Here is a 26,737-nt window from a genome sequence, read left to right as displayed (position 1 = left end):
TCGCCCCCACCAGACACGGCTGCCCAGGGAACGCAGTGCAGCCTGGAGCCTCTGCCAACCTGGGCTCCGAGTGCCGACAAAGTGTAGAGGCTCCTGCTGACTCCAGTGGACACGGAGAGTGAGTAAGAAATAAAAACGTTGTTTGTTTGTTCCTGTAGCAAGACCCATCCCATCCTGACTGTTATGCCAATTCTTCACTCTTATAAATAAATAAAACTTTGTGGCTGTTTGTTCCTGTAGCATAACCCATCCCATCCTGATTGACATGCCAGCTTTTCCCTCTTATAAATACATAGCAATAAAAATGCTTGCACATGTCTTCTCGTGTTATCACGAGAAGATGTGGACAAGTTTCTCAAGCTCTTTAGTCAAGGATATTTGCCTAGAACTGGGACACCAGGTCACAGGACATGTGCGCTTTCAGTGCTACCAGACGTTGCCAAGTTGCTTTACAAAGTGGTCAATCCATGTAAATTTTCATCATCAACCTTTGAATGTCCCCAATACCCTATAATATAACTGTCCCTTGGGACAGTTAGATTTTTCATCCTGTGCTTTCCAACAGGGAATCATAAAACCTCTTGAACAAACTAGTCTAGGACACTCAAGGATACAGAAGACACCAAATATTCTGGTTAACCAGAAACCCGTTTATGTTGCATTTTTTGCCTTTAAATATTACTTTACTAGTCCCGTATGCGGCCTTAGTGATCTCTGAAAATGGTTCACTACTCACTTGACCCAGAAAACCCTACAAAGTCATGCAAATCAAGAGGTTCAACTCTCCGTGTTCATTTTAAGAACACGCGTGAAACTACCCAGGCCATCAAGGGTATGCATATCTGAAAAGCCACCAAGTGTCTGAAGGATATCACTCTACAGAAGCAGTGCGTGCCATTCCGTCATTACGAAGGTGGCATTGGCAGGTGTGCCCAGGCCAAACAGTGGGGTTGGACACAAGGTCGGTGGCCCAAAAAGAGTGCTGAATTTTTACTGCACATGCTTAAAAATGCAGAGAGTAATGCCGAACTTAAGGGTTTAGATGCAGATTCTCTGGTCATTGAGCATATCCAGGTGAGCAAAGCCCCTGAGATGTGTCGCAGAACTTACAGAGCTCATGGTTGGATTAACCCATACATGAGCTCCCCCTGCCACATTGAGATGATCCTTACTGAAAAAGAGCAGATTGTTCCTAAACCAGAAGAGGAGGTGGCACAGAAGAAAAAGATATCGCAGAAGAAACTGAAGAAACAAAAACTTATGACAAGGGAGTAAGTTCTACATAAAATAAAAGGAAGCAAAAGTAAAAAAATTTTTTAAATAAATAAATATTACTTTAAATAATGTTTAAAAGTATAAAAATAAAAAAGAAATACTATTTTAGCCTGATAACTAGTCATGGATTTTTTTTTTTTTTAAAGCAAGCTAGTACAGTGTTCCTGAGTTGATTTCATAGATCCAGAGGGGTCTTTCCTGTACATATCAGTTCTCACTGTATGCATTTAGATATAAATGGATTAGAAGAGTGGATTAAAGGTGGCCTGGCCTACCTGACATAAATCCCAGACTCTGTTATCTATCAGTGTCACATCAATAATTTATCCTACAAAAAAAAAAAAAAACAGGATAGAGAAATCCTATAGGATGTTCCCATAGAAAATGCTCACACATTTCCCATGGAAAATGCCCACACTAGGGGAGTGCTCCACCCAGGCCCTGGGTCAGCCCTTCCAGCATTGTGGTGAGGGCTCCTGCCCACCGACATTCCCAAATACACACCATGTTCAGGGCAGAGTTGTTCACAATGGCAACAACAAAAGGGTCAGAGCTGTTATAAGCGTTCATTAATAGGGGGATACTTTTTTAAAATTAGAATCCCTTGCTTCTGCATCTGTAGTGCCTTGAAAGTGAGATGATGAATTTCCATGTGGTTTAAGACAGTGTCAACTGGGATTTTTTGTTGCCCACAGCTGAACTCCTCCTGACAGATTCACCAGTTTTACATGGGACCAGCTCTGGCTAGAGGAGAAACAGCATGAACTCCAAAGCCCTTGGCGACTTCCCCACTGGCTGCCCCTAGAGACAAGTCCCATGACCCGGTGTCTCCAGGGAAGAGAGTCTGACCAGGGCCCAGCAACTTTCACCAAGACTTGGTAAGGGGGCTGGGGAGTTAGTCAACAGGAAAAACAAATAAAGAGACTTTTCTGTCTCTCTCCCCATCCTCTCCAGGAAAGAGAGTCCCCGGGGGACAGATCAGTGAAGGCTCTGACTGTTTCCACCCTTCCCCCAAGTCACTTGAATAGACGTAATGGGAATAAACTGCAGGCAAGCCCACACTTCCCTTGAAGACCCAGCTCCGCCAGCTTCAAGGAGGTGGGTTGGGGAGAAAATCCCTACGCCAGTGACACAGGCAGGGGAGGACTTGTCTGTAGAGCCTGTACCCAGGACCAGGGCCAGCCCCGCCAGAGCCCAGGTGAGGGCTTGTACCCAGAGCTCCTCAGCCACCCCGGGGAATGACCCTCACTCACCCCACAAGTCATCAAAAGGGCTGATGGTGGATGACCCTTGAAAATGTTATGCTAACGAAAGAAGGCACTCCCGAAAGGCCGCATGATATGACTCCACTTGTAAGAAATGTCCGGCATCGGCAAGTCCACAGGGACTGGAATTAAATTCTTGGTTTCCAAGGACTGAGAATTCTGGTAAATCCAAGGTCTGGGTTTACCTGACAAAGTTTCACAGACTTTCTTGCCTATCAATGTCACTTCCATAATTTATTGTACAAAAAATAGGAGAGAAATATCCTATAGGAGGTGTGTGTGTAGGGTAATGAAACTGTTCTGAAATGGACATGGATGGTGGTTGCACAATTTCGTGAACATACTAACAACCACTGAGTTGTACATTCTAAATGGGTCACAGTAGGATCCCTCCATCCAAAGTATGATGCCAGAATTACATCTCAATAAAGCTGCTTCCCAAAAAGGAGGGGGCTAACAGCATCATTATGGCCCAGCTGCTGCCACGCCTAGGAGCTCTGTGAGTGTGACAGGCTCCGCTGCTTTCTGTGTTTTTCCACAATCATTGCATCTATTCCCACCATGAACTCTATGACTTTGTGCTCCTGTTACTATCCCCACGTAAAGAACTAATACTAACAGTGTTCAGGCCTGGGAGCTTAAGAGGGGGTGGCTTTTGAAACTTTGCGCTGCTCAGGTTACTCCCCTGTTTCCCAGAGCTCGCCTGGCTACTGCGGGGGGGGGGGGGGGGCACATGGTGGCTAGGGACAGAGGTGGCCCTTTCAGGTTCTCGGTGACACCAACAGGAGCTGCCTGTTCACCAGAAGTTGTTCAGCGTTATTGAGCTGGGTGCTGGGGGCTCTTGCCCAGTAGTTCTGGGAACCAAAGAATATCTGAACCCCATGAGTAATCCCAAATGTCCCTTGCAGAGTGCCGTTTGGGACTGCAGCTTCCGTGGGATTTCCTACTCTCTGACGAGAGTTCTCGGGGCCAGAGCTGTCCCAGTGGCCTCATTGCTCTGCCCACCAAGAGTGCCAACTGATGAAAAGTCCACTTTCTATTCCTCCAGGAATCCAGAGGGGGAAGGCTAACTATGCCCATCCCCTTCTTAGAGGCTAATCACTTCTGAGATAAGAGTGACAGATCTGCATTGCCTCCACACACCTAGACAGGGAGCTTCAGCCATGTGAACAAACAGAAGGGAGAATGACCTCTTCTCTCAGGGGAAAAAACTAGGCATAAGGTTCTTTATCCCACTAAAATTTGCACACTATCCTCTCTCTGAGACTCAGGGAGTAAACCCAAAGGCATCCCTGGTTCCTCCTCTTACAGTCGCTCCTCCACTTTTACTCTGCCTCCGAGTCATGACTTTTCCCTGGAATCAGGTCCTCCCAGCGTGGCATAACAACCTAGTTCCCACAGCCCTGCCTCTGTGGCCCCCACTGAAGCTGGAAGTAATGTTCCTGGGGCGAGTGCCCTGGAGGGAGAGAGGCCCTTTCTGTACACATAGAGCTCACCTCCCACTCTCCAGACCCAGATAAAGGAGGCAGAACGGTGGGAGTTAAGAGATACTAGTCAAATCCCAGTCCTGCCATGTACTGGTTGTGTCACCTTGAGCAAGTGGCTTAATCTTCTGATGCCCACTTTCCTCGCTATGAAATGGCAGAAATGGGAGGAGCACGGTTGTTCCTTTGTCAGAGTGAAATGAGATCTGTGTAAACTTGCCTTGCCTCAAAGAGGTGCTGGAGAAAAGGATAAAGGTAGTAGTTGTAAGTATATGTGAGGATCCACAAGCCTATTTCACACTAAAATCTAAAGGTCCCCCTTCCCCACCCCTGGCTGGACTGTGAAGAGTCTCAAAGATAAAAGATGACCCTGGGGCCTCCTCGGTGGCGCAGCGGTTGAGCGCAGGGTTGCGAAGCTGCCCGCGGCTTCTGGGGCGCCGGTTTGATCCCCGGCTGCTCCCCGGCCACCAGACGAGGGTCCCACATGGCGCGCAGACCTCTCCTGCCGCCCGCTGCTCCCCTCAGCAGTGTACTTCGGTCCTTCTGCCTGCTCTGCTCCCCGCTCTGGCTCTGGTGAATTCTCTCACCCTCCCGCGCTTCTGACTGTACCCAGTGCATGTATAAACAAAACAAACAAACAAACAAATAAATAAAAACATGCCTCTATTAAAAAAAAAAAGAAAAAAAATTAAAAAAAAAATTAAAAAAAAAAAAAAAAGATGACCCTGGGAATACGGCTGATGGACCAGGAACCAGCAGCTTGTATTACACACATGTCCAAACACACATCTCGCACAAACACAGCATCCCACACCAAACACACAGACATGTAAACACCCCCCAAACCAGACACACAGACACACCAAACCCAAACACACCCCCCAAATACCCCCAACACCCACATCCACAACACAACCCAAATATGTATGCACGCCACACTCAGACACACACACACACACACACACACACACACACCCCCAAACTCTCTCTCCTCCCTCCTTTCTTTAAAGACACTTTCACCATCTGCAAGGATGCCCAGTCTCAACGCAATTTTAAACAATGTCACAAGAAGTTTCAATGTTTACAATGCTAGCTCCCTGCCAACTAGCCAGATGACCACACACACACACACACACACACACACACACACACAGAGCTAGCCAGTTACAGGCAGGAATGTTACAATTAGCAACAGAGTGTCTTGCTCGAGTGACATGTGTCACCTTGCACCTGGGTGCAGAGGCCAGCAGCCCCTGACTTCCGTCTCAGATATGCACACTCTCCTCCTGGCCTGAACCACAGGGGATAAAGATTAGATTTCTATTTGTCCTCAAGTTCCTAATGTTTGTTTTTTCTTTTCTGGGCAGGTCCGTGTATGGTCAGATTCCCAAGTTTCCAGGGCTCATTTTCTCTTGGTCAAGTTCGCACTGATGAGCTCTTCTCTGATGAACCCCTCAAAGCTGTGGTATGGATCAAATATTCTTCAGCCCTTCCACACTGGCTCACTCTGGAAGCTGCCCTTTGATTAGTTAAAGAGACCTGCCTCAAACAAGGCTCTTCTCTACAACAAGAGCCCCAGAAACCTCCAGAAAGACAGCATAGTCTCGGGAACTGGGTCACCGATAAAGTGTTTTGGTCCAAGCTCCACCACTTGGACAGGTTTGCTATCCTAGTCTGGGCTCGTCCCAGCATCCTGAGACAGGCCATGGGTGCAGGCTCTTTATTACAGGATTCCAGGAAACCCAAGTGAGGAAGGATAGAAAGTGAGACTGGGAAAGGCAGAAGGTGATAACAAGTATCTTCTTGGGCAGGTTGCTGCTGTGGGCATCTGGGGATCAGTCCTGCTGGCGGGTCCTTCGAGATGCTGGCTAGAACTTGCTCTGAATCCTGCTGCTGGAAAGCAGGCTGCTGAAACATCAGCTCCCACCCCATGGCTTGCAGCAACCAGAGGAAAGACAACTTACCCCTCGCTTCCTCCCTGGCCTTTTCCCAGTGCACACACTTGGGCAGATCAAGAGTTATGGGGCTCTGGAGGCCCTCCCCGGTGGCGCAGCGGTTGAGCGCTGGGTTGCAAAGCTGCCCGCAGCCTCTGCAGCGCCTGTTTGATCCCCGGCTGCTCCCCGGCCACCAGAGGAGGGTCCCACATGGCGCGCAGACCTCTCCTGCCGCCCGCTGCTCCCCTCAGCAGTGTGCTTCGGTCCTTCTGCCTGCTCTGCTCCCCGCTCTGACTCTGGTGAATTCTCTCACCCTCCTGCGCTTCTTACTGTACCCAGTGCTTGTATAAATAAATAAAAATAAACTTAAAAAAAAAAAGTTACGGGGCTGGAGAAAGTCCTCGCACCAAGAGGCAAAGTGGGGATGCTAGGGGGAAAAGGCTGTCCTAAAGCTAATTCCATACAGGCTTTGTGGACTCTACCCCCACCCCAGGCCAAAGCCAAAGACACTGGGAACTCCAAATCCCATCCCCACCAAAGGGAAGGTGGCTGGGACCTGAGGGTGGGGTTAAGCAGCCAGGTTGGTATAAAGCCAGACACGTGGGCTTTGGAGGGGGTCCCCATTTTGACTGTCTGCCAGCTCGCAGCGTCAGGCCAGATCGGAGAGTGCTTTTTGGGTTTCCAGGTCGGCGGATCGGGTAGGACGCATTAAAGACTTTATTTCCCTATTTTCTCCCTGAGTTGTACATTTTCCTTATTTCCTTTTCCCTTGTAAATAAACCTTTTATTAACCTTTTGTGTGTGCCTGTAGTGGAGTATTAATAAGTCCCTTTTAAGCGTGCGGGTGAGGACCCACAGCCAGGAACCCGTTCAATATCGGGGCTGCCCTATAACAGGGAGAACAGTGGAGGGTAGCAAGCTTGAAGTAGGGGGCTGTCAGCGTGCTGGAAATCCTGGAAACTGCTTCAGGTGAACTCAGGTGAGCCCAGGGGACACAGGGTAGGGCATCAACAGTGTCCCTGACATTTACAGAAGCTATTTCCTCTGATCCTTTCCCCATCTGAGCACTTTCTAGAGTGTCCCTCAGCGGGGGTGTAGGGAAAATGAAGTGGCTCAGGCTCTTGTTCGCCTCCCACCGCTAGCCTCCACGGCCACCTCCTGCAGCCTTACATTCCTCCCAGGTTGCATTGCCGGCATGAGATATTGAACTAATGCAAAAAGCGCCTGGGAGCGTAAGCATGAGGCATGCATGCCTATGACTGTGGACACCTGAGCACCAGGTGTGTACATATGTAAATGGAGACACCTGGGTCAAGAAGCAGGGGATTAAAGGGGCTCCTCAGCTCTGGCATTCACAGCAGCATCATTTGCAGCAGGTTGGGAGGCTCAGTTGCTGCCTCCCTGCCCGCTGGCCGTCCCAATTCAAATATACCAAAGGCTCCAATATTCTCTGTTCACCTGCTGGGATCAACAATGAACCCACCCAGCCTTAGATGTGGCACAACAGGTGGTGGCAGCCTAGAACACTGCCTCTGAGAGGCTCTGTCACCCTGTGCACAGGTGGCCCACGAGGGGAGAGGTACAAAAGTGTCATTCAAGGCTCCCAGCCAGAAAAGCCGGCCTGAATCCCACTGACCATGCTCTTGGCATCCTTGCCAAGCCTCCTGGTTGTTTAAAATAGCCACTAAGGAGGCAAGTGAGGGGTGGCTACTTTACACTGTCTTGGGTTCTCATAGAGACTCTAACGCAGGCCACTGGCTCTGCTGGAGATGCCTCCTCAGTCACAAACACCATGTGGCCTCTCAAGGGTTCTAAATATATATCCATCAGGCCCCTGAGGCTCTGGGCTGATAGGAAGCAGACTCACCTGCTGTGCAGGCTCAGATAACAGCAGTTAACACTTAGGTAGCACTAACCCTGCCCCAGCACTGTGACATGTGCTTTTATCATCATTATCTCATTTACCCTCCCAACAATCCTAGGAGGAAAATACTATTATTCCCATCTCACAGAAGAGGACTTGCCCAAGACCTCACAAATAGAAATGGCAGAGAAGAACTTGAATGAAGCGACCTGATTCCAGACTCAAAATGACTTTGCTAGAGTCCCCTGTAAGGGGGCAGCTCACTCTCTTCATGCCCAGATGCTGGGAAAGGCACTGCCATTGACCTCTATCCCTGCACAAGAGTTAACAAAGACAGAGGAGCCGAGCCAGCATGCTCAGCCACCTCTTTTACAGGACTAGGCTCCCGGGGAGACAGTGGTATCTTGAATGAGCGTCTCTTTGTGGGGGTTCATGAGCCCCCACAGTAGGGGCAGCTGGAACCACAACCCAACACAATTAGGGTCAAGTATTGTTGTGTTTTGTTTTTTTTTAAAATCCTTTTGGAAAATGATTTTTCAGCCTGGATGTTCTAATGGAGTTTCCTGGAATGATTTTTCCACCAGGGAGGGCAAGTGAAATAAAAGGCCAAAGATAACAAGTTCCCTGGAGTATGAGGCAGGGAGAAGCTAGAGCAGGCTGGCCCATGGCCCTGGTACACAGGTGAAATTGGAGTTCTTATGGAGAACGTCTTAGAGTGCGCATATCAGCAGAGGCATCTGGTCGACCGGGTGGGCGCTCTGTGCACCAGCTGAAGGCAGTCCTCAGCCGGGGACACAGCCTTTCTTCCATTTCTTACATCAGCAGAACCACTGCCAAGTAGAATGGAAATGCCCACTCTCCGTTTTCATGCTTCAACTCTGCTTTATAACCGTTTCCACCACCACCCCTGACCCTTAAGTTGAAGTTCTGAACATGTGCTAAAAATAAAACTAACCAATGAGCTCAGCCACATGGACCGAATTCAGGTTAGGAGAAGAGGAACTGTCAGCTCTCAACTATGCCCCCTTGAGCGATTCTTTTAGGGGATGTTCCCCCTTCTCTGCCAAGGGGAGCACATGTCATTCCATCCACTGACCTCTTATTCTGTGCCTGGCACTGTTCTGAGCACTTTACATGTATTAACCCATTTACGCCTCTCCACCAGCCTAAGATGCTTTTATTGTCCACATTTTACAGGTGAGAAAGCTGAGGTGTGGATTCAGCACTCCCCCCCCCCCCGCCCCGCCCAAGGTCACGAAGCTCCTGAGTGGCAAAGGTGGGATTCAAATCAGGCAGTCTTGGTTTCAAGGGGTCCACCCTAGCTGCCCCCACAGTTCTGCTCTCAATCCTCACAGCACAGTGTGCTATAATCCCATTACCTGATTTGACAGGGAGGGACACTGAGGCTCAGAGTAAGGCTACCTGCCCATGGTCACCAGCTAAATGGCAGAGCCACTTAGAAGCCACTGATGTCAGACTCTGGAACCTGAGCTTGTGATCACCATGAGGACCTACCACACTGCTGGGCAGGGAGAGACATTGCCAGTGGGTGGCTAGCAGACCAGCATGGGCAGGGAGAGGGCATGCCAGGGCAAACTAGCTGGCCAGCAAACAAGGCAGACTCCATAGGGCAGTGAGTGGGCCCCCAACGCCCAATGCCATTCAACCCAAAATGGGCAGGGCCAGGAGAGAGCCAGGGGCTGTTGACAGACTGGCAGCTGAAGCAGACCGATGTAGTCAAACAGCTGCTGTTTATTTTGGGGACTGGTTTGGACTCACCTCATTCCAACAATAAACTGAACAGGGCAGGGTGGGGAGAGTGCCCCCTCCCAGCAGCCCCGGCCACCTGCTGGGCTTTGCTGATAGCTGCCTGGTCTAGGTGTCAGGAACATCTTGCCAGACACTCTAATCCGGCCTCTACCACAACACAGTGTCTGAGACCCACCCCCCACCCCAGCCCCATGTGCTGGACTTGTTAATGGCCCAGGAAGACAACTGACAGCAAACCCACCCCCTGCAGTGTCAGGTTCCAGGAACAAATGGCTTTTCCTGTCTCAGGGAAGAAAGAGGGTCTGCTCTGCTCACCACCCATAGCTTCTGTTCCCTGACTTGGACCATTGTTAATTCCACTCTCGCAGAGTGGAGGACACCTCAAAAGGTCTACAGATGGCCGACCAGGGCCAGGAAGAAGAGTTTTCTGAAGCCCTGGCTCTGCACCCCAGTTCGGTCTCATCTTAGCCTGGGACCTTTGGTTGATTAAGCTGTATTTCCATTTACATCAGTAAAATAAGGACCATAATAGTGTTTTTTGATAAGATTTAAATAAGTGAAGTGCTTAGAAGAGTGGCCGGTGCTGCTGCTACCATCATCATCACTGTCATCACTGCATTGATCCCAGAAATTTCCTTCTCACTGTGATAATTTTCCCAAATACACACAGAGAGTTTAGGTCCCAGACTGGCCCATAATGTAAGTAAACATATGGTTCTTGGTGTTATAAATTCATCTACTTGAGGATGAGAAAGTTTTTGGTGGACTGACCTGAGACACCATTTACTGTAAATTGATAGGAATATATATTTTAATTTCAAAAACCAATTTCTACAACTGTAAGTTATAAGTTGCAGTTCTTTAAAACAAACAAACAAAAACAAGCCAGGAGGAAGGGACTTTGCTAGAATGAAGCCTTTGTCCACAGGTTGACCTACTGCCGTCCAGGTCCTCTGCAAGCAAGGGGGCACCTAACAAACTCTGGCTTCCAGCTGAAGAATCAGCTTTCGGCCTGGTGTCTCCCACACGGGAGGTACATAACAATTGCTCTGTCAGTGAAATTTCCCAACATGTGCACTGCATTTGAGGTTCTGGAGCTCTATCATGGCCTGGCTGATGGAGGCTGTTTCCCCAGAGAGTCCTTCTTGGGGGTCAGGGGACTAAAGGGTCTGTCTTCTGCAAGTCCTGAGGAGACCTCAAAGCTGAGCAGACCTCCTGCTGGGAGGGATACAAGGTTCAACTTGACCTCTTTCCCTGTCTGACCTCAACACCCACTGCTCTCCCCTCAATCCCACTCAACGCACCAGCTTCCTTGCTCTTCCCCGAAAAGACCTTTGGGTAACCAGTCTTACCTCAAGGTTTTAGCACTTGCTATTCCCTCTTCCTTAACCACTTTTCCCCCAAATACCCCCATGCCTCCCGCCCTTGCCTTCCTCAGATCCTCCTCAAAAGTCACTGCACAGTGGGGCCGTCCCTGGCAACACTGAAACAGCATGGCCACTCCACCATTCCATCTCCTTACCCTGCTTAGATTTCTCTACAGCACTTATCCCCATCTAACACACTATATATTTTACCTAAAATAGGTTTGTTTGCTGTTTCCATTCCCCTATGGAATATAAGCTCTAAAGGGCAGGGGGCTTCCCTGGTGGCGCAAGGGATTAAGATGCAACCTATGAAGCTATCCGCAGCCACTGCAGCAAGAGTTCGATCCCCGGCCAGGGAGATACCTACATGGTACAGCAGACCTTTCCTGTCTCGCCCGCTGCTCCCCTCAGCAGTGTGTTTCAGTCAGTTTGCCTGTTCTGTTCCCTGCTCTGTCTCTGGCGGACCCTCTCACCCCTGCAACTCTGGCCTGTACCCCAGTTCTTGTATGCATAAATAAATAAATCTTTAAAAAAATATAAAAAATAAAATAAAATATAAAAGGGCAGGGATTTTAAACTGCCCTGCTCTGTCCCACGATCTTGGCACATAGTGACATTCAAATGTTGTTTGATTGATTGATTGATTGATTGATTGATTATGAATCAATATCAAGGTCCATCCCTCAAGGAATTTTTCCATCAACTGGGCATACTAGATACAGACTTGCTGAAAGCTGACCAATTCAAAGTCATTCTTGGTAAATGTCGCATGAGAAGTAGAAACAATAAATATAAATATTCACAGACAGGAATATTACAAGATAAGAAGTCAGAGAAGGGCCTCCCCTGGTAGTGCAGGCGGTTGAGCTCAGACCTGTGAAGCTGTCCGCAGCCTCTGCAGTGCGGGTTTGATCCCAGCCGGCCGGCGAGGGTCCCACAAGGTGCAGCAGACCTCTCCTGTCTCACCCGCTGCTCCCCTCAGCAGTGTGTTTTGTCAGTCTGCCTCTTCTGTTCCCTGCTCTGTCTCTGGTGAATCCTCTCATCCTCCCGCGCATCTGGCCTGTACCCTGGTTCTTGTATAAATAAATAAATCCTTTAAAAAAAAAAAACAAACAGGGCCTCCCCTGGTGGCGCAGTGGTTGAGGGCTGGGTTTTGAAGCTGCCCGCAGCCTCTGCAGCACCAGTTCCATCCAGGGCTGCTCCCCGGCCACTGGAGGAGGATCCCGCATGGCGCGCAGACCTCTCCTGCCACCCGCTGCTCCCCTCAGCAGTGTGCTTCGGTCCTTCTGCCTGCTCTGCTCCCCGCTCTGGCTCTGGTGAATTCTCTCACCCTCCCGCGCTTCTGTCTGTACCCAGTGCTTGTATAAATAAATAAATAAATAAATCTTTAAAAAAAAAAAAACCAATTCCTACCCCACTTATTAAAAAAAAAAGTCAGAGAAGCTTGGGGGTAGGGAGTGGCAGAAACAGGGTAAAATCATGAAGAATGACCACAATAATGATGATAATAGCAAGAGCTATCATTTATTAAACAGTTATCATGTGCCAAGCATGGTAAAGAATACTAACCATATAGACTAGGATGCATTAGTATAACTAGTTCCATTTTACAGATCAGAAAACTGCAGTGAAAAGAAACTTGTCCAAATGGAACAAGGTAAGAGATTTCAAAGCCTAGATGCAGCTAGCAGAGGCCATTGGTGCCCTGCCCTTATTCTCTTTCCCCAACTTCCAACTGGTGGCCCTCTCTGGGGCTTATTCTAGTTGCCAGAGCCTAGTTCAGCCTGAGCAAACAGCAGGCTGAAAGTGTCCTGGAGTTAACCACTCCCCTTCATCCCCCATACCCGCTCCCAAGCACAGTGCATGTTAGCCACCATGCCCAAGGACACAAAGCAAAGCCCCCAGCAAAGCAGGGCCTTGAAGGGTCAGGTCTTCAAGAGAGACTCTGGACAAGAAATCAAGGGAAATAAAAGCCTAAATTTTAAAAAGCAGGCCACGTCTTGCCACAGGTCCATTCTTGGTATTGAGACGTTTGTTATCTCAGCCCAACCACCAGCAAAAATTGTATTGCATTGTTAATGGAGGGACTTGAGGTAATGACCCAGGGCTTAATCCAGATCCTTGAAGTTTTAGCTGTGGACCCATGTGACCTCCCAGTCTCCCAGCCTCTGGGAGATTTAGGAGACAAAACCATCTATAAAGCCTTCACTGCCCCACGCCCCTCTGGAACTACTTCCTTACTTAAGAGCTCAGGGCTCTCAGGGAGCATTCCAGACCCCAAAAATCAGGGTCAAGACCCCAGTGGATGTGTGTGCCACAGAGGTAGAAATACAGCCACAGAGACCAGAATCTGATGGAGTGTAGAGAAAATGAAGACCAAGCGCAGCCATTAGATACACTTCCAGAGGAGTTCTCTTATCCCAATCACTGAGGGCAGTCCATCAAATCTCCAGGGTGCGCTGTGAACCCATCACTGGCTTTGTTGCTGCAGAGTCTGGGTTGGAACCCGGCTCTGGCTCTGTGATGGAGGGCCAGATGCAGCAGGCAGCTCCCCGAGCTCTGGTTCCTCCTCTAATACAGGGCTGGTGCTCAGAGTTTGCAGTGGGGATCACATGAGACCATAGAGGAGACCCAAGCCAGTGCCTGCACCTAACTTGGGGTCTCCTCACACATTCTGTCTCAGCTCCCCCATGCCCCTTGCCCGGGAGCTGCCATGCCTAGAAATTATGGGGAAATGAAGCTGCCTGTCTCCAATTGCCAATGAGTGATGACTAAAGTAAATAATTAATACTGGCTTGAAACCAAAGTTAAGACATTGTTCTATCAGAGACCTTAACTCTTTGGGAGAAGGGTTTGCCAATCCATGGGGAATGAGAGCAGCAGAAACCCTGGTAGTCACCTCTGGAACCCCTGCCCACACTGACAAGTGTTTGTGTCCCTTCTGTGTGCCTGAACTGTGCTGAGAGCCCCTTGAATTGATTCTAGCCCTGGAGGCAGAAAGCAGGAGGTGTTTTACCCTCAGAGCCTGGAGCCAGCACCATGCCAGGCTAGCTAGGCCTCCCTCTCTGTTGTTACAAAGAGAAATTCTCCCACACAGGCGAGTCCCTTAAAATAGCCCTTTGGGTCTGGGCCATCAGGAAACGGAATAAAGCTGGGTTGGAATGGGGCCTGCCATGACAAAGTTTACAAAACAGTCACTTCAAAAGACAGGGACAATCCCTTTAAGCCCAGAACTCTTAGGTGGGCAAAAGCAGCAAAGCAGGCTTCTCGACCAAGAACACTCTGCAGCAGGAGGATGACATGCCGGGCCAGCAGAATCAGGGGACCCCAGGGCAGCCTAGAGAGAGGCCAAGTGCATAAGGCACAGTGACAGCATGAGACAGGCACAGGCTGGGGGTGGGGTGGGGTCCTGTGTTGTGAGGCAAACACACCTGGCTTTGTGCTTTACCAACAATGCAACCTAAACTCAATGCAACTGAACCTTAGTCTCCATGAGTAAAATGGGGTAGAAATTCATACCTTCAGGGCTATGTCGAGACCAGAGATTATAATTAAAAGGTCTGAGCAGTGCATGGCACTATAGTGGAATTCCATCCACGGTGCTGTATGAGCCTGCTGTCCTCGTAATACAGGCCAAGATCTCCTTGGTTATGAGTGAGAACATTCCTGGGAAAAGGAAACCAGCAAGGAACCACGCAGTGAGGGGCAGAAGTCAGGCTGGCCCCCAGTCACTCAACCCCCGACCTTACCAGATAGGCCCTGTAAGTTCACTATCACCATTGGGAGTTGAAGGCAGATCTGATAACAGGCATCAATTTCACTATTTCTGAAGTTCATATTCTAGGGATCCCAGAGACAGAGTGAAGGGTCCCACGTGTCTCCTGCATAATTCATACAGCTCTGCACACAGAGGAAGGTTTTCTGTCCCACCCCACCATGCGCCTCCACCCAGGCCTGAGTACGGGGGTTTCCTCACTGGCCAAAGGGAAATGACGGCAAAGAGCCAGAAAAGCAGCCCAGGAGGGGCAGAAAGCGCAGCTGTTTCCCTTTGGCTAACTCTGTGCCTGGATGTCACTTCCTCCCACTCAGGTAATAGCATAGAGAGGGACCACAAATAGCTCCGTCTCTTTGTCTCTTCCTTTCACCAAAATGACAGACTTGGGAAAAAGCAGTTCCCAGAGGTGCTTCTCTGGAAGACATCGTCCCTGAGAGCCTGAGTCAGCCCAAGCTACAAGGTTTGGGGCGTGGGGGGGTGAGGGGGGTGCATGGAAGATAAAATTGGTCTAACCTTTCCCCAGGAGTCAGAAACAGCGTCCTTTTAAAAGCCTCCTCTGCCCCAAATGATTCAGAAACCAGACTGAGGAGGATTGGGGTACCTTCACATGGTTATTTTCTCAAAGAAGCTTTCACCTTCCCGAGCAAGGCAGGCCAGAAAGGAAGCAAGCACCCGTTTCCTGGATGAGCAAATGGAGAGCTGGAAGGGGAAAGTGACACGTGGAAGGTCTCACAGTTTGAAAGGTCGATCAGCCAGGTCTCAGGTGAAACCCCAGGTGGAACCCCAGGTGGACTGTGTGATTAAGAAGTTGTGAGGTCTCTGTGAGGACAGAGCAGGCTTTGGGCCCAGAAGGCTTGGAGCAGCAGTAGTGATTGGGGGGGGGGTCCCCCACAGTTTATTGGCAATTCATTTCAGCAATCTGGTCTTAGCATTCTCCTGTCCGACGCGGACACCAATAATCACACTCTGGGGTGGGGGTGGGAGGCAATTTTGAGAGTTGAACATATAAAACTCTCAGCCGTAGAAAGCATTTAGAAATGTTAGCTGTTTTTCAATTATTTTTATTACATTTTTTTCCCCTAAAGAATCAGGTTTACTGGAATATTGGGGCGGGGGTGTTGAATAAATGAACAAGTAATTCAAGACACTATATTTAAAACAAGTTGGGAGAGATGTTGAAGTAGAAGGCAACATCAGCATGAATGTTTCAGCAACAGAGACTTCAAAGACACCCTGGCTGCTTAGGATCAACCTCAGGCCCTAGTAGGATGGGGGTTTTCTCCCTCTTACCACAGGGGGGCTTTGGCGGCGGTGTTGGGACTGTGGATGAAGTCAGCCATGGTGACATTGTGCAGCTACATCAGGCCTGGCCGACCAAGGCCCTCCACTGCGGAGGTCAACACAGCCAAGGCCTCTGGATGTTCTCCGTTCTCCTCCACCTCCCTCGCCAAGACTTCTCCCTCAGGGTGCAATCAACTTTTACAAGGTAGCCTGACCTCCCTGAGTAAGAGTTGTACAAAGGGGCTGGTCTTCTGCCCGCCAACTAGACTCCCCATCACAGAACTAGAAAAAGGGCTCCGTCCTTTCTCCCTCCATAGCTGCAAGGACAACACTCGAGCCAGCCCTGAGGCCCACAGAGACAGTCAGCTCCCCTCCCCAACAGTCCTTGGGAGAGAAGCAAAGTAAGGGTGTCTCTGCAGTAGACACCCTTATAACAGGCATCAATTTCACTATTTCTGAAGTTCATATTCTAGGGACAGAGTGAAGGGTCCCACGTGTCTCCTGCATAATTCATTCAGCACTGCACACAGAGGAAGGTTTTCTGTCCTTCAGCGAGGCCCTCAGAAGCTGGCACCCCTTTCTTCCCCATAGCCCCACGGTCATTTTTGGGTTTTGTCCATATTTTCCTGGCACGTTCCACCTCCAGCACCTTTGCTTTCCTGTTTCTTAGATTGCCCTGCCCCTCCTATTCCCACCAAAATCCAACTCTTTCCCAAATAAATCCCAGTTACTCAAGGCCCATCACGAAGGGTGGCTTTTCCATGGCCTTTCCTGAAACTCCAGTTCACAGAGAGCAGCTTCGGGCCTTAGTCATTATTACAGCAAACACTTGTGTTTAATACGTGCTAGGTGCTATTCTCGGCTTTTCACTTGTTAACTCATTCAGTCCTCACCACAATTCTATTTTCTGCACATTTTCTCCCCTAGCAAGTAAACCGAGGCACAGACACGTAAGTAACTTGCACCGGTCCCCTGGTAGAGATGGGATTCCAGCCAAAGAAGAGCAGCGCCTTGGGCTGTCCGACCACACAGCCTCTGGAGACCCATGGCCCCCTCCCAGGAAGAACTGCCTAGTTGACTCAGCTTTTTTCGTGGCCCCTCTCACAAGCAGCCCTAATGGGAAGAGAGTGACAGGTCACAGACTTGGGTGTCAGAGACCAGGTAAGAATCCCAGCCCTCCCTCTGAATGACCGAGTGTGAGTCACATAACTGAGTCTCAATCTCCACATCTGTAAAATGGGAAATAAAAAGCACCTACTCCCTTGCCAGAAGGGATCTTCTACACTGCAACATGGTGGTCCTGCCTTCCCCTCACTGTGCATCTTGACATCTTCTGGTGTCATGTTGCTGATGCAGTAACAGGAGGTCAACTGTGGGGTGGGGGGAGCACAAGAGGAGCCTTTCGATGGGCCCTCTTCCAGAACCCTGGCCTCTCCACTCACCTGCCTTTCTGAGACAGACTCCACTACATGTAGCAACAGCCCTGCTGAAGTGAGAAGTCACCCGCAGCTCTGGGAACCCACCTCTTGAAATGCTGATCACCCTACAGGATGCTTCCATTATTTTTGGCAATTATCAAAGCAGAGAACACCTCTGATTCTGGCTCAGAACCTATTTCCAAAGCCAGAATCTCCACCTCATTTCCCACACACACCCCTTGTCCTTCCTGTTCCCTGGATGTCTGTCCTAATCTATTATCCCGTTCCTGGATTCTCAAAGCAGAGGAGTGAGTGTGATGACCATGTGTGTAATGCTATTATGTTTTATTTTGTTTAATTAATTAAGAGGCGAAAGAGTACGGAGTTGCCTCTTAGACTTTTTCTGGCCAAGAAAGAATCTACTCAGTGACTCAGGCTGAGGAAATTAGAAGGCAATTTCCAGGGCTGGCTATGCAAACCCAAGACAGAAGTCCACACAACACTTGTCTAATTCACAGCCTCCACTGGCCATTAAGTCGTGCTGGCCCCGGACATCTCTTTGGAAAATGGGGGCCGCTGGCACTTGTAGTTCTGGAGCTGGAACCAGTCTCCTATGACATCAGATAGGTCGATTTTTCCCTTCCCTTCCCCTCCCTCTGCCTGCCACCACACACAGTGATTCCAATCCTGATTTGCCACCCCCAACATCCTCACTCAGTTCTAGAACGAGTCATGACAAACGGCTGTTGTGTTCCCTGTTCCAACGGCCTTGAAGGATGTGGTTAGCTGTTCCATGAGCAGGGAGCCTGTCAGACCTGTGAATCATCCCTAGATCACTTGCCTCCTCAGAGAAAGAGAAGAAATTATTCTTGGGGGGAGGTGTGTGTGTGTGTGTGTGTGTGTGTGTGTGTCTCATGCATGTGAGGCAGAGAGAGAGATCATGGGCACTCAGCAAGGGCGCTAACCCATGTATGGCACTGATCTTAGGGTTAGGATCCTCTCACCTGCTTTACCTGGAGCACCTCTATTCCCCCAACTCACATTTGTTCCCTTCTCCTCCCCAACCTACCAGGGAGCCATCATCAGACCACTCCTAGAAGGCCTCCAGGTCTGAACAGCTATTCTCTGTTTATCTGTGTCTTTTGTATGCTGGGTGTCTTCCATGGGACACGTAGGGCAACTTCCCCTTACACTATGACCTGGGCCTCCCCTGTTGCCTCAGTCTTTCCGTCTCTCTCAGCTTCACCTTTCAGGTCCTACATGGACTCCAGTGTACTGGTGTTTAGAAAAGCCAGACAGAAATGAGTAGAGATTGGGGGCCCATAGTGGGGGCCAGAAAGTAAGTAGAAGCCTTAATAAAAGTAAGAAAGAAAAAGTAGAAGCCAAAATAATCTCTGGCAAATTTCTCAAAAGACCTGGGAGGTTACAGATGAGGATTTGCTCCACTGCTCCTGCTTCATGGTGACCACTCCTCATCAGCTCAATCTCTGTGGCACATGGTGACAGTCACACATGATGAGGCAGTTCTCAAACACCACTTTCAGGGCTCGCTGCTGTCATGCAGATCTGAGCCTGGTCCCCCCAACAGGACACCAGTTGATGAGAAGCACCCCATCTTATATTCATACCCTCCTCTAGAGGTCAGCTGACCTGAGTTTACCCAGATCTGCCTTGTTACAGTAACATGGAGACCCTGAGCAACCTCTAACCTCTCCAAGTCTTAACTCAGCCCTCTGTATAAAGGAATCAGAGAACCTAGCCCATCTTAGCGTGCGTTCCGTCAACGGTAGGAATCCCATGAAATCGTGCACATTAAGCATTTGGCACCATCGATGCAAACTTCTAACACTGTCTATTACTTGCATTTCCTAAAAAGTCCTGAGAGGATCAGAACATTCATTACTGGTATTTGTCTGAAATAAACAATCAGGAAAGGAAATGACTTTGAAAGCACCACACCTCCCAAATTCAAACAAATAATTTCTTTTTTTTTTTAAGATTTATCTATCCATTTATACAAGAACCGGGGTACAGGCCAGATCCGCGGAAGGGTGAGAGGATTCACCAGAGACAGAGCGCGGAACAGAACAGGCAGACTGATGAAATACACTGCTGAGGGGAGCAGCAGGTGCGACAGGAGAGGTCTGCGGGCCGGCCAGGATCGAACAGGTGCTGCAGAGGCTGCAGACAGCTTCACAGCGCTGAGCTCAACCGCCTGTGCCACCAGCGGAGGCCCTAAACAAATAATTTCTTGTTTGTGTTAGATAAGCTAGCTTCTCTCCATCATTGACTTGACATATACCTGCACGTGCATGTGGGCGCAAAGAATTATGGGAACCTGAACTCACATCCTTATGAAAAACTTACAAATGACAATATCTGCAGTTTGCATCCAGCATCATCAAGAAGTGCTCTGAGGCTGATGTCTGTTTACCTGAGGCCTCCCAAGTAGCAGCTCATCAGACTCAAGAGAGGAGCCCAATTCCATGCTAGGTATCCTGGCCAAAGCAGCAGCTGCCCACCCTCCTCTGGAAGGAAGCCAAAGGCTGACAATATCATCCAAAGGATGGAGTCCATTTACCTGTCTTTTATAAACAGACAAAAAACACAAAACACCCCTCGGTGTCTAGGCAGCTCCCCTTGCCAGGGGGATGAGCCCGCCCTTTAGTGGATAGCCCGAGAGAACCTTGGCAGTGTGGTCCTGATATGCTGGAAGCCAGAAAAGCCCCTCCTGCTTGGCCCCCAAGCCTCTCATCAGCTAGCTCCAGCTAACATGCACATCCCATAAAACCTCTCTGCTCTGCAATTTGCCAAACCACAGACTCAGAATTCACCACTAGTGGAGGAGAGGCGGGAAAGAGGCATGTTTCTCCAGTGCAGAGGGCTTCCAGAACATATGGGACTTGGGTGCAGCATGTCCTGCCAGCTACCCACACCAGAAAGCCTTTCCCAGAACACTTGACCTTCTGCTTTGTGGTGTCCACTGTGCAAGGTCCAAGAGAGGAGGAGAGCCTCAGCCCAGAGACATAGCCTCCCCCCAGCCTGCTCTTCCTGTCCTGTTGACCCCACCGCACACATTGTACTATCAGACACCTTCCTCCCTGTTATGCATTAATGGTACAAATGTGTAAGAACCTCTTGCTACCAGCAGATATTTATTCTCATAGTAAATCCCAGCCAGACTTAGGACACACTTGGATGAACAAGTCCTACACCATGGGATCTAGGTCAGTTAGACCCAGGTGCCTGTGACTAGGTGTTTTGGAGTGACTTTACCCCATCTGGTTCTCAGCTTCATCTGTAAAATGGCGGGGTGGGGGGGCAGAGCTGATGAGTCCTCAGGTCCCTGCCAGCTCCATGATTCCACAGCACGGAACACTTTCTCCTTTAGCTGTTTTCCATAACCTCGGATCAGAGCTCTGTATGGGAGCGACAGCACTCCTGCCTCCAAACATGTCAGTTCTTACATGGGAAGTGGAGATGTCAGGGATACATTCTGTCCGTAAAAAGGGAGGAAATGATCATTTCAAGGATATTAGGCCTCCTTTTGTACTTGTCACAAAGAATAAGTTATTATCAATCTTAAAACCCCAAACTTTCTTCTTCTTTGCCAGACCATTAATAGCTGCTTTTCCAAAGTGCTCTTAGTCAGGCTCCGACCCACAATCTACTATTTAATGAGTGCTTGTTAGGTGCCAGGAACTGGGTTAAGTGTTTTGCATGGATGAGCTCATTTAATTCTCCAGACAACCCTATGAAGAAGGTACTATTATTGCCCTCACTTTGAAAATGAGGAAACTGAGGTCCACAAAGTTTACATAGCCAGTTAGCGACTGAGCCAGGCTTCCAACAAGGCTACTCAGAGCTCCGCCTCTCAACACTGCCTATCGAGGTCCCGGCTGCTTACTCAATACTCCAGGCTGACAGTATCCTACGTCTGTAACAGTGGACATCACTGGTCAGGCTCTAAGATTTGAAGTTTCATTTAAAATCCAGAGCCAGAAAAACACCTGCCTGGATCTTAGAGCAGAGAGTGCCATCTGTTGAAAGCAGTGCCAACTTTGACTGAGGACCAGAAAAGAAAACCCCTAAAACTTGGTCTGCAACAACGGAGAAAGGAGTTTAGGAGAGTTGACTTGATAATAAGCATTGTGAAGTGCAAAGGGACAAACCTGGGTCCTGGAGCAGAGTGACCAAAGTCCTTCAAAATAAGCTCTCCCAAAAGGCAAAGGAAAATATTTGCGGAGCCAGATAACACAAAAGGAAGTGCACTCTGAATGCTCCCTTGGGCACCCACCTCTACCCCAGATCCTGTAGGTACCAGCCTCCACCACTTCTCTCCTGCCCAATCTGAGCCCTCGCCTATTGCCCCACTATAAAGAAACCCCCAGTTCAGAGCTATTGGTGATAAAGGCAGATAATGTAGCCTAAGGCCGACATGAAGACCAGCCCGCCCTCTTCCAGCAGAGAAATAAAAGGCACTTCAGGGATCAATATGCAGTGGAGGGCAGCAAACAACAGCCTGTTTTAATTGTTAAAATTAATGCTCTGAGCATTCTAACTGCTCCTTTAAGTGCCTAATTTGCAAAAATGAGGTAGCCCTGCTGTCCCAAAGTCCTCCAGCGTTGGATGCCCAGCGGTCTTTTCTATCTCAAGTCCAGGCGCAGAGCCCCTCAGACAGGCGTGCCCGGGCGTCAAGGACACCGTGTTTACTTCCTCAGGTGCTAAGGACGGGACGACAGGAGCGGCTGAGATGAAAGGGGGCCGTGTCACAAAGACCCCGGGGCTCGCTCAGTCACCCTTAGCCCCTGCTCATTAAGTTTGGGGGGGGAGGGGCGGGCTGCCGTTCCTCGGAGACCACAGCAAGCATTTGCCTCCGCGTGTCTGGAGATGGAGCATCACTTAAGAGGAAATGAACCCGGCTAAGGGTCACGTCCAGAGGAGGGATGAAAGGAAAAGCCACAATTCTCCTCACATCAACGGACACAATGACTCTAAGGAGGAAATCAAAGCTCAGGGCTGAGGGTGGAGGTGGGGCAGGGGCGCGGCGGCTTCCTTCAGCCCCCAGCCCCAGGCCGCGGGGCGCAGAGACCGCAGCCGACGCGGGAGGGGGCGCGGGCTCCCCCCGCGCGCGCCTGCGCCCGCCCCAGGGTCTGAGCGCGCGTGAGCGACCCGGGCCCCCAGGGCAGGCCGGGGAGACGGACTTTCCCCGCGGAGCCGCTCGGTGAGGGCTTGGGGAACGCTCCCCCCGCGCTCCCCCGCCATCCATCAAGGCTCAGCGGACAGATGACTTCACCGCCGTTACAGACAAGGGCAGCCACTTGCCAATTCCAAAGCCAAAAAAAGAAAACGAGGAAGGGAAGGGGCAGTGGGGCAAGGGCAGAAGCGGCTTCCCCGGGGCTCGCAGCCCGGCGCAGGAGCTCCGCGGGCGCGCGCGGCCGGAGGGCGCGCAGCTCGGGCACCGGCGCGCGGGGCTGCGGCGCCCACCCCGGCCCTGGCCGCGGGGGTCGGCGGCGCGCACTCACGTAGTGCTTGGAGGGGTTCCTCCGCTTCTCCACGTCCACCACGGCGGCGTCCTGCACGCAGTAGGCGAGCATCTTCCCACAAAGCGAGTGGCGCCCCCCGGCGGCGTCACCTTCTCATCCCGGCCCGGCTCCCGCGGCTCCTCCGGCTCCCGCTGCCCGGGGCCGCCCGCCTCTCGCGTCCCGCGCGCCGCCGCCGCTCCCCGGCGCCCGCAGGCTCGGCCCGGGCGGGGTCAGCCCCCCGGCGACGCGGGCTCCGTGCGCCCCGGGCGGCTCCGGGTGGGCCTGCCGCGCGCCCCTGCCCGCGCCCGCGCCGCCGCTCTCCGGCTCGCCCGCTCTCTCCGCCGCCCGGCGGGTCCGGCGGGAACTGGCAGCAGGGGAGGGGCGGGGGTGTGTCCCGCGGGCGCGGGGACGGGGCGGGGGCCCCGGGGCCTGCTGTCAGCGCGCCGGGGAGGGGCGGGCGGTGCCCCTTCGCCGCGCTCGGGCTCCGGGGGGCTCGGCGCTGGCTGAAGCTGGGGCGCAGGAGGCGGAGGCAGGGCCGGGCCGGCTGGGAAGGGAAGGGAAGGGAAGGGAAGGAAAGGGAAGGGAAGGGAAGGGAAGGAAAGGGAAGGGAAGGGAAGGGAAGAGAAGGGAAGGGAGGAGAGAGAGGGGACGCGCGCGGGGAGGGGCTCCGGGCCCGGGGGAGGGGCTCGGGGCCGCGGGGAGGGGGCTGCAGCCCCGCCGAGCGGAGAGCGCAGCCCGCGGCCTGGCGCGGCGCTGGGCTTGTTCGCTGGGCGCTGAAACTCAGGGTGGCTTTGAAGGGAGGGGGGTCCCGAAGCGCCCCCTTTTCTGGCTTTCGGTCTTGGAGAGGTTTTGCCCTCATCTTTCCGTCCACCTCCCACTCCCATCCCCCGAGCTCTTTAATGAAAAGTAGTTTATTACCCTGCTGTAACTGCCCAGCGCCACCCTCAGCCCCCCACCCCTCAGGAGGAGGCTGAAGAATGGGGAGGGGCCAGTATTAAATCCTTGCAGCCAGAGCCCCTTTAGATAAACCACCTGCCCCCCTGCGGGTCACAAAGGGTGAATTCTCCCCGGAAATGATATTGATCCACTGCCTGAGTCGTCCAGCCATCGATCTGGGCCTGTGTAACTAACCTGTGACATCATCTACCAGTAAGGGTACAAGACTGCACAACACCAGGGCTCCCCTAGGGCCCTCCCGAGGTGGGGAGGAGAGAAGGGCGCACACAATGGTGGGAAAATCCTTTTTGTGGGGGGCGGGCAAGAAGCTCATCATTGGCCCCAGTTTTGACTTTCTCAACACCCATCCCTCTGGTCTGGAAAACCGACTTTGCAAGCCACTTGTCCTGCCCTGGACATAGTACACAATCACTGGTTAATTGGACTTTGCTCCTCTTTCTCCCCCACCCTCGCTGTATTTCAACATTTTTTTCCATTCTAGTTTCAAATATTTAAAGAGGTTGTGTTTTTGCAACTAATTCGATTGTTTCACGATTACAGTAAAGCTTTGTGACATCCAAAATGGGGACCAAACAATTTTATGAATTTGTGGTAGCAACATCCTTTTCTGCTTGGTCAGAACCCATGTGCCGATCTAAGACTTTGCACACATTTGCTTGGTACCCCACTATCACTGCAGTCTTCTTGGAGAAGGATGCTAGAACATGAGCCCATACCACTCTCTAAATATTTGACCTTGAACAAATCACTTAATGCCACATTTATTAGTCACCTTAATGTTCTCATTTGTAAAATGTGGGTGCTTAACTATTGATAGATGGTCTTATAGGATCCCTTCCCACATACACTCCAAATTCTTAGCTATGGTTACGCTTATGGAGGCAATTTTGAGTTCCTTGTTTTTATAATTAGCATGTATGGGTTTTGACATTAAAAAAGTAAACAAATTTTCTTCTCTGAAATTCTAGAACTTTAAGGATTGTGCACCTATTCTGAGCTCATTTACAAGGCATTAAGAGACTGACAAGAGTCAGTCAATCAATGTTTGTGAAAATTGAATCCAATTGACAGTTGTGTCTCCCTTCTCTCAAAACGTAGGTAGTCCACTTGAGAATTGAGGATACCTTTAAATGGAGACCAGGCATGATCAAGGAGGGCTTCGTCAAAGAGGCTGTCCCTGTGATGGGCCCTGGAGACTGGGCAGAGTTTGGAGCATCTTGGAAAATACTCTGCCTTCTCTGAACTCTTCCAGATCAATGGCACTTGCCCTGAACTGCTTTGACGTGCAGTTTTATTCATAACACACTTCATTTCTTCTGAAAGCACCATGTGCACAGGACCTGCCTCTTAGTGACCTAATATTCTCTGCACGCCTCATAGTCAAGCACAGTATCTTATACACAGTAGTCAAGACCCTGTTGAAAGAATGATCAATGGGAGGAGGAAAGGGGGAGTGAGAAGTTACAAGTGTCATCTGAAGCCTAAATCTGCTGGCAACAGGCGAGGTAGAGACCATCATCTTGGAGGGAAGGATCAGGAAAGGGGACGAAGCACTGAGAAAGAAATTAGAAGGGTGTGGGATCTTGACCATGGGCACAGGGCTTCTCTGCAGGAAATGTTAAAATCCAACATGGATGCAGGAGCAGGCTTCCGGGAAAAGGTGATCTGGCCTTATGCTCAGTGAGGGGAAAAGGAGGAGGAAGGCATCACCTCCCTGAGCAAGGCCTGTTCCCCTGGAGGGTAGGAGGTAGATCTGGGATAGGCCCTCGGCACTGAATTCTCCTCAAGGGAAAGGCTGTGTGTGGGAATCAGGGCGGTTCCTGATGAATCAAGACAGCCTGTGAGCTCACAGCAAAAGGACTCATAACAGCACTCGGCCCCTCTTCCTCTCTGGACCACAAGGCATTCTGGGAGAGGTGCTCTAATGAAGCCTGGGAAGCTCCTGGGTGAAGGGGAGCTGGTACTCAGCTGTTGGAGGGGAAGGAAAGGGGTGGGTTGATAGGCCCTGGGTTCCCTTGAGAGTCAGAGAAGTTCTGCACTCCTCCTTTTTCTGGGTTAGGACCCACCCTGAACGCGACCATCAGAAAGGAGATCTAGAGGTGAGGGGGAAGGTGCCATGCTCTCCTCAACCCCGTCCTGGTGATTCAGTGCTTGCCAACAGGCATTGGTCATATTCAGCCTAAGAAACCCAGAATACCTGACATCTCTTAAATTCAGGGTCTTGAAGCACAATTTGAACCCTCCCATTTTCCCCCTCTGCTCCTGAATTATCTCAGGAGGAAGCAATTGAGAACCAGCCCCCCATCCCAACCCCATGGACCACGATGGGGAGGTGTTATTTATCCTGTGGGAGATCTCCTTTCTCTCCTGGGACTGTACAGCCAAGAGGCTTTAAGTATAAAATAGTATAGACTCTCCCTTCTTCCCAGGGGACGTTTCAACCTCATGCATATTTCTTTCCCAACCCAGCTTTCAGCATTCCTTTCTATTCAATACACTTTTACTGGCTGGCACACCCCAGACATGACTGGGACTCACCGAAGGCTCCTTGGAAACAGGACTATCTCTGATTCTCGTAATACCCCCACATCCCACATGCCTGGGACATAGGAGTTGCATTGGGTGCTCTGAGTTGAAAACAGCTGCTCAGAGAACAGGATTAAAGAAACCCCCATTTTGCCACCCCTACCTACAAATTGGGAATGACTTCAGTCCAAGGACACTGAGTTCAAATGAGAAAATACAACTGTAAAAAATACCAAGATAAATGTTTAGGGCAAATAAGGGAAAGAAGACCCACAATAAAGATGCAAACTAACTAA

At 50.5% G+C, this 26,737-nt stretch overlaps 1 protein-coding gene and 1 pseudogene across 4 annotated transcripts in view; one reads left to right on the top strand and one right to left on the bottom strand.

Annotated features, from left to right (window-relative positions):
• The window catches only part of SH3PXD2A (SH3 and PX domains 2A), a gene marked incomplete at both ends in the record, with an annotated part of 203,516 nt that extends 180,486 nt beyond the window's left edge, over positions 1–23,030 (bottom strand). For all 3 annotated transcript variants that reach the window (XM_084244648.1, XM_084244650.1, XM_084244649.1), the window contains one exon: positions 22,959–23,030. In XM_084244648.1, coding sequence (XP_084100774.1) covers positions 22,959–23,030 — 72 coding nt within the window. The remainder of the gene's footprint in view (positions 1–22,958) is intronic.
• LOC311179019 (large ribosomal subunit protein uL22-like) lies at positions 721–1,275 on the top strand (annotated as a pseudogene). The gene has a single exon. The product of its transcript is annotated as a large ribosomal subunit protein uL22-like (transcript).
• Positions 23,031–26,737: the final 3,707 nt, after the last annotated feature.

The sequence above is a fragment of the Talpa europaea genome (genome assembly GCF_964194135.1).
Source record: "Talpa europaea genome assembly, chromosome: 10".
NCBI classification, from domain to species: domain Eukaryota; kingdom Metazoa; phylum Chordata; class Mammalia; order Eulipotyphla; family Talpidae; genus Talpa; species Talpa europaea.
The sequence above is the reverse complement of the archived record's forward strand: the minus strand, read 5'-3'. Positions and strand labels throughout refer to the sequence as shown.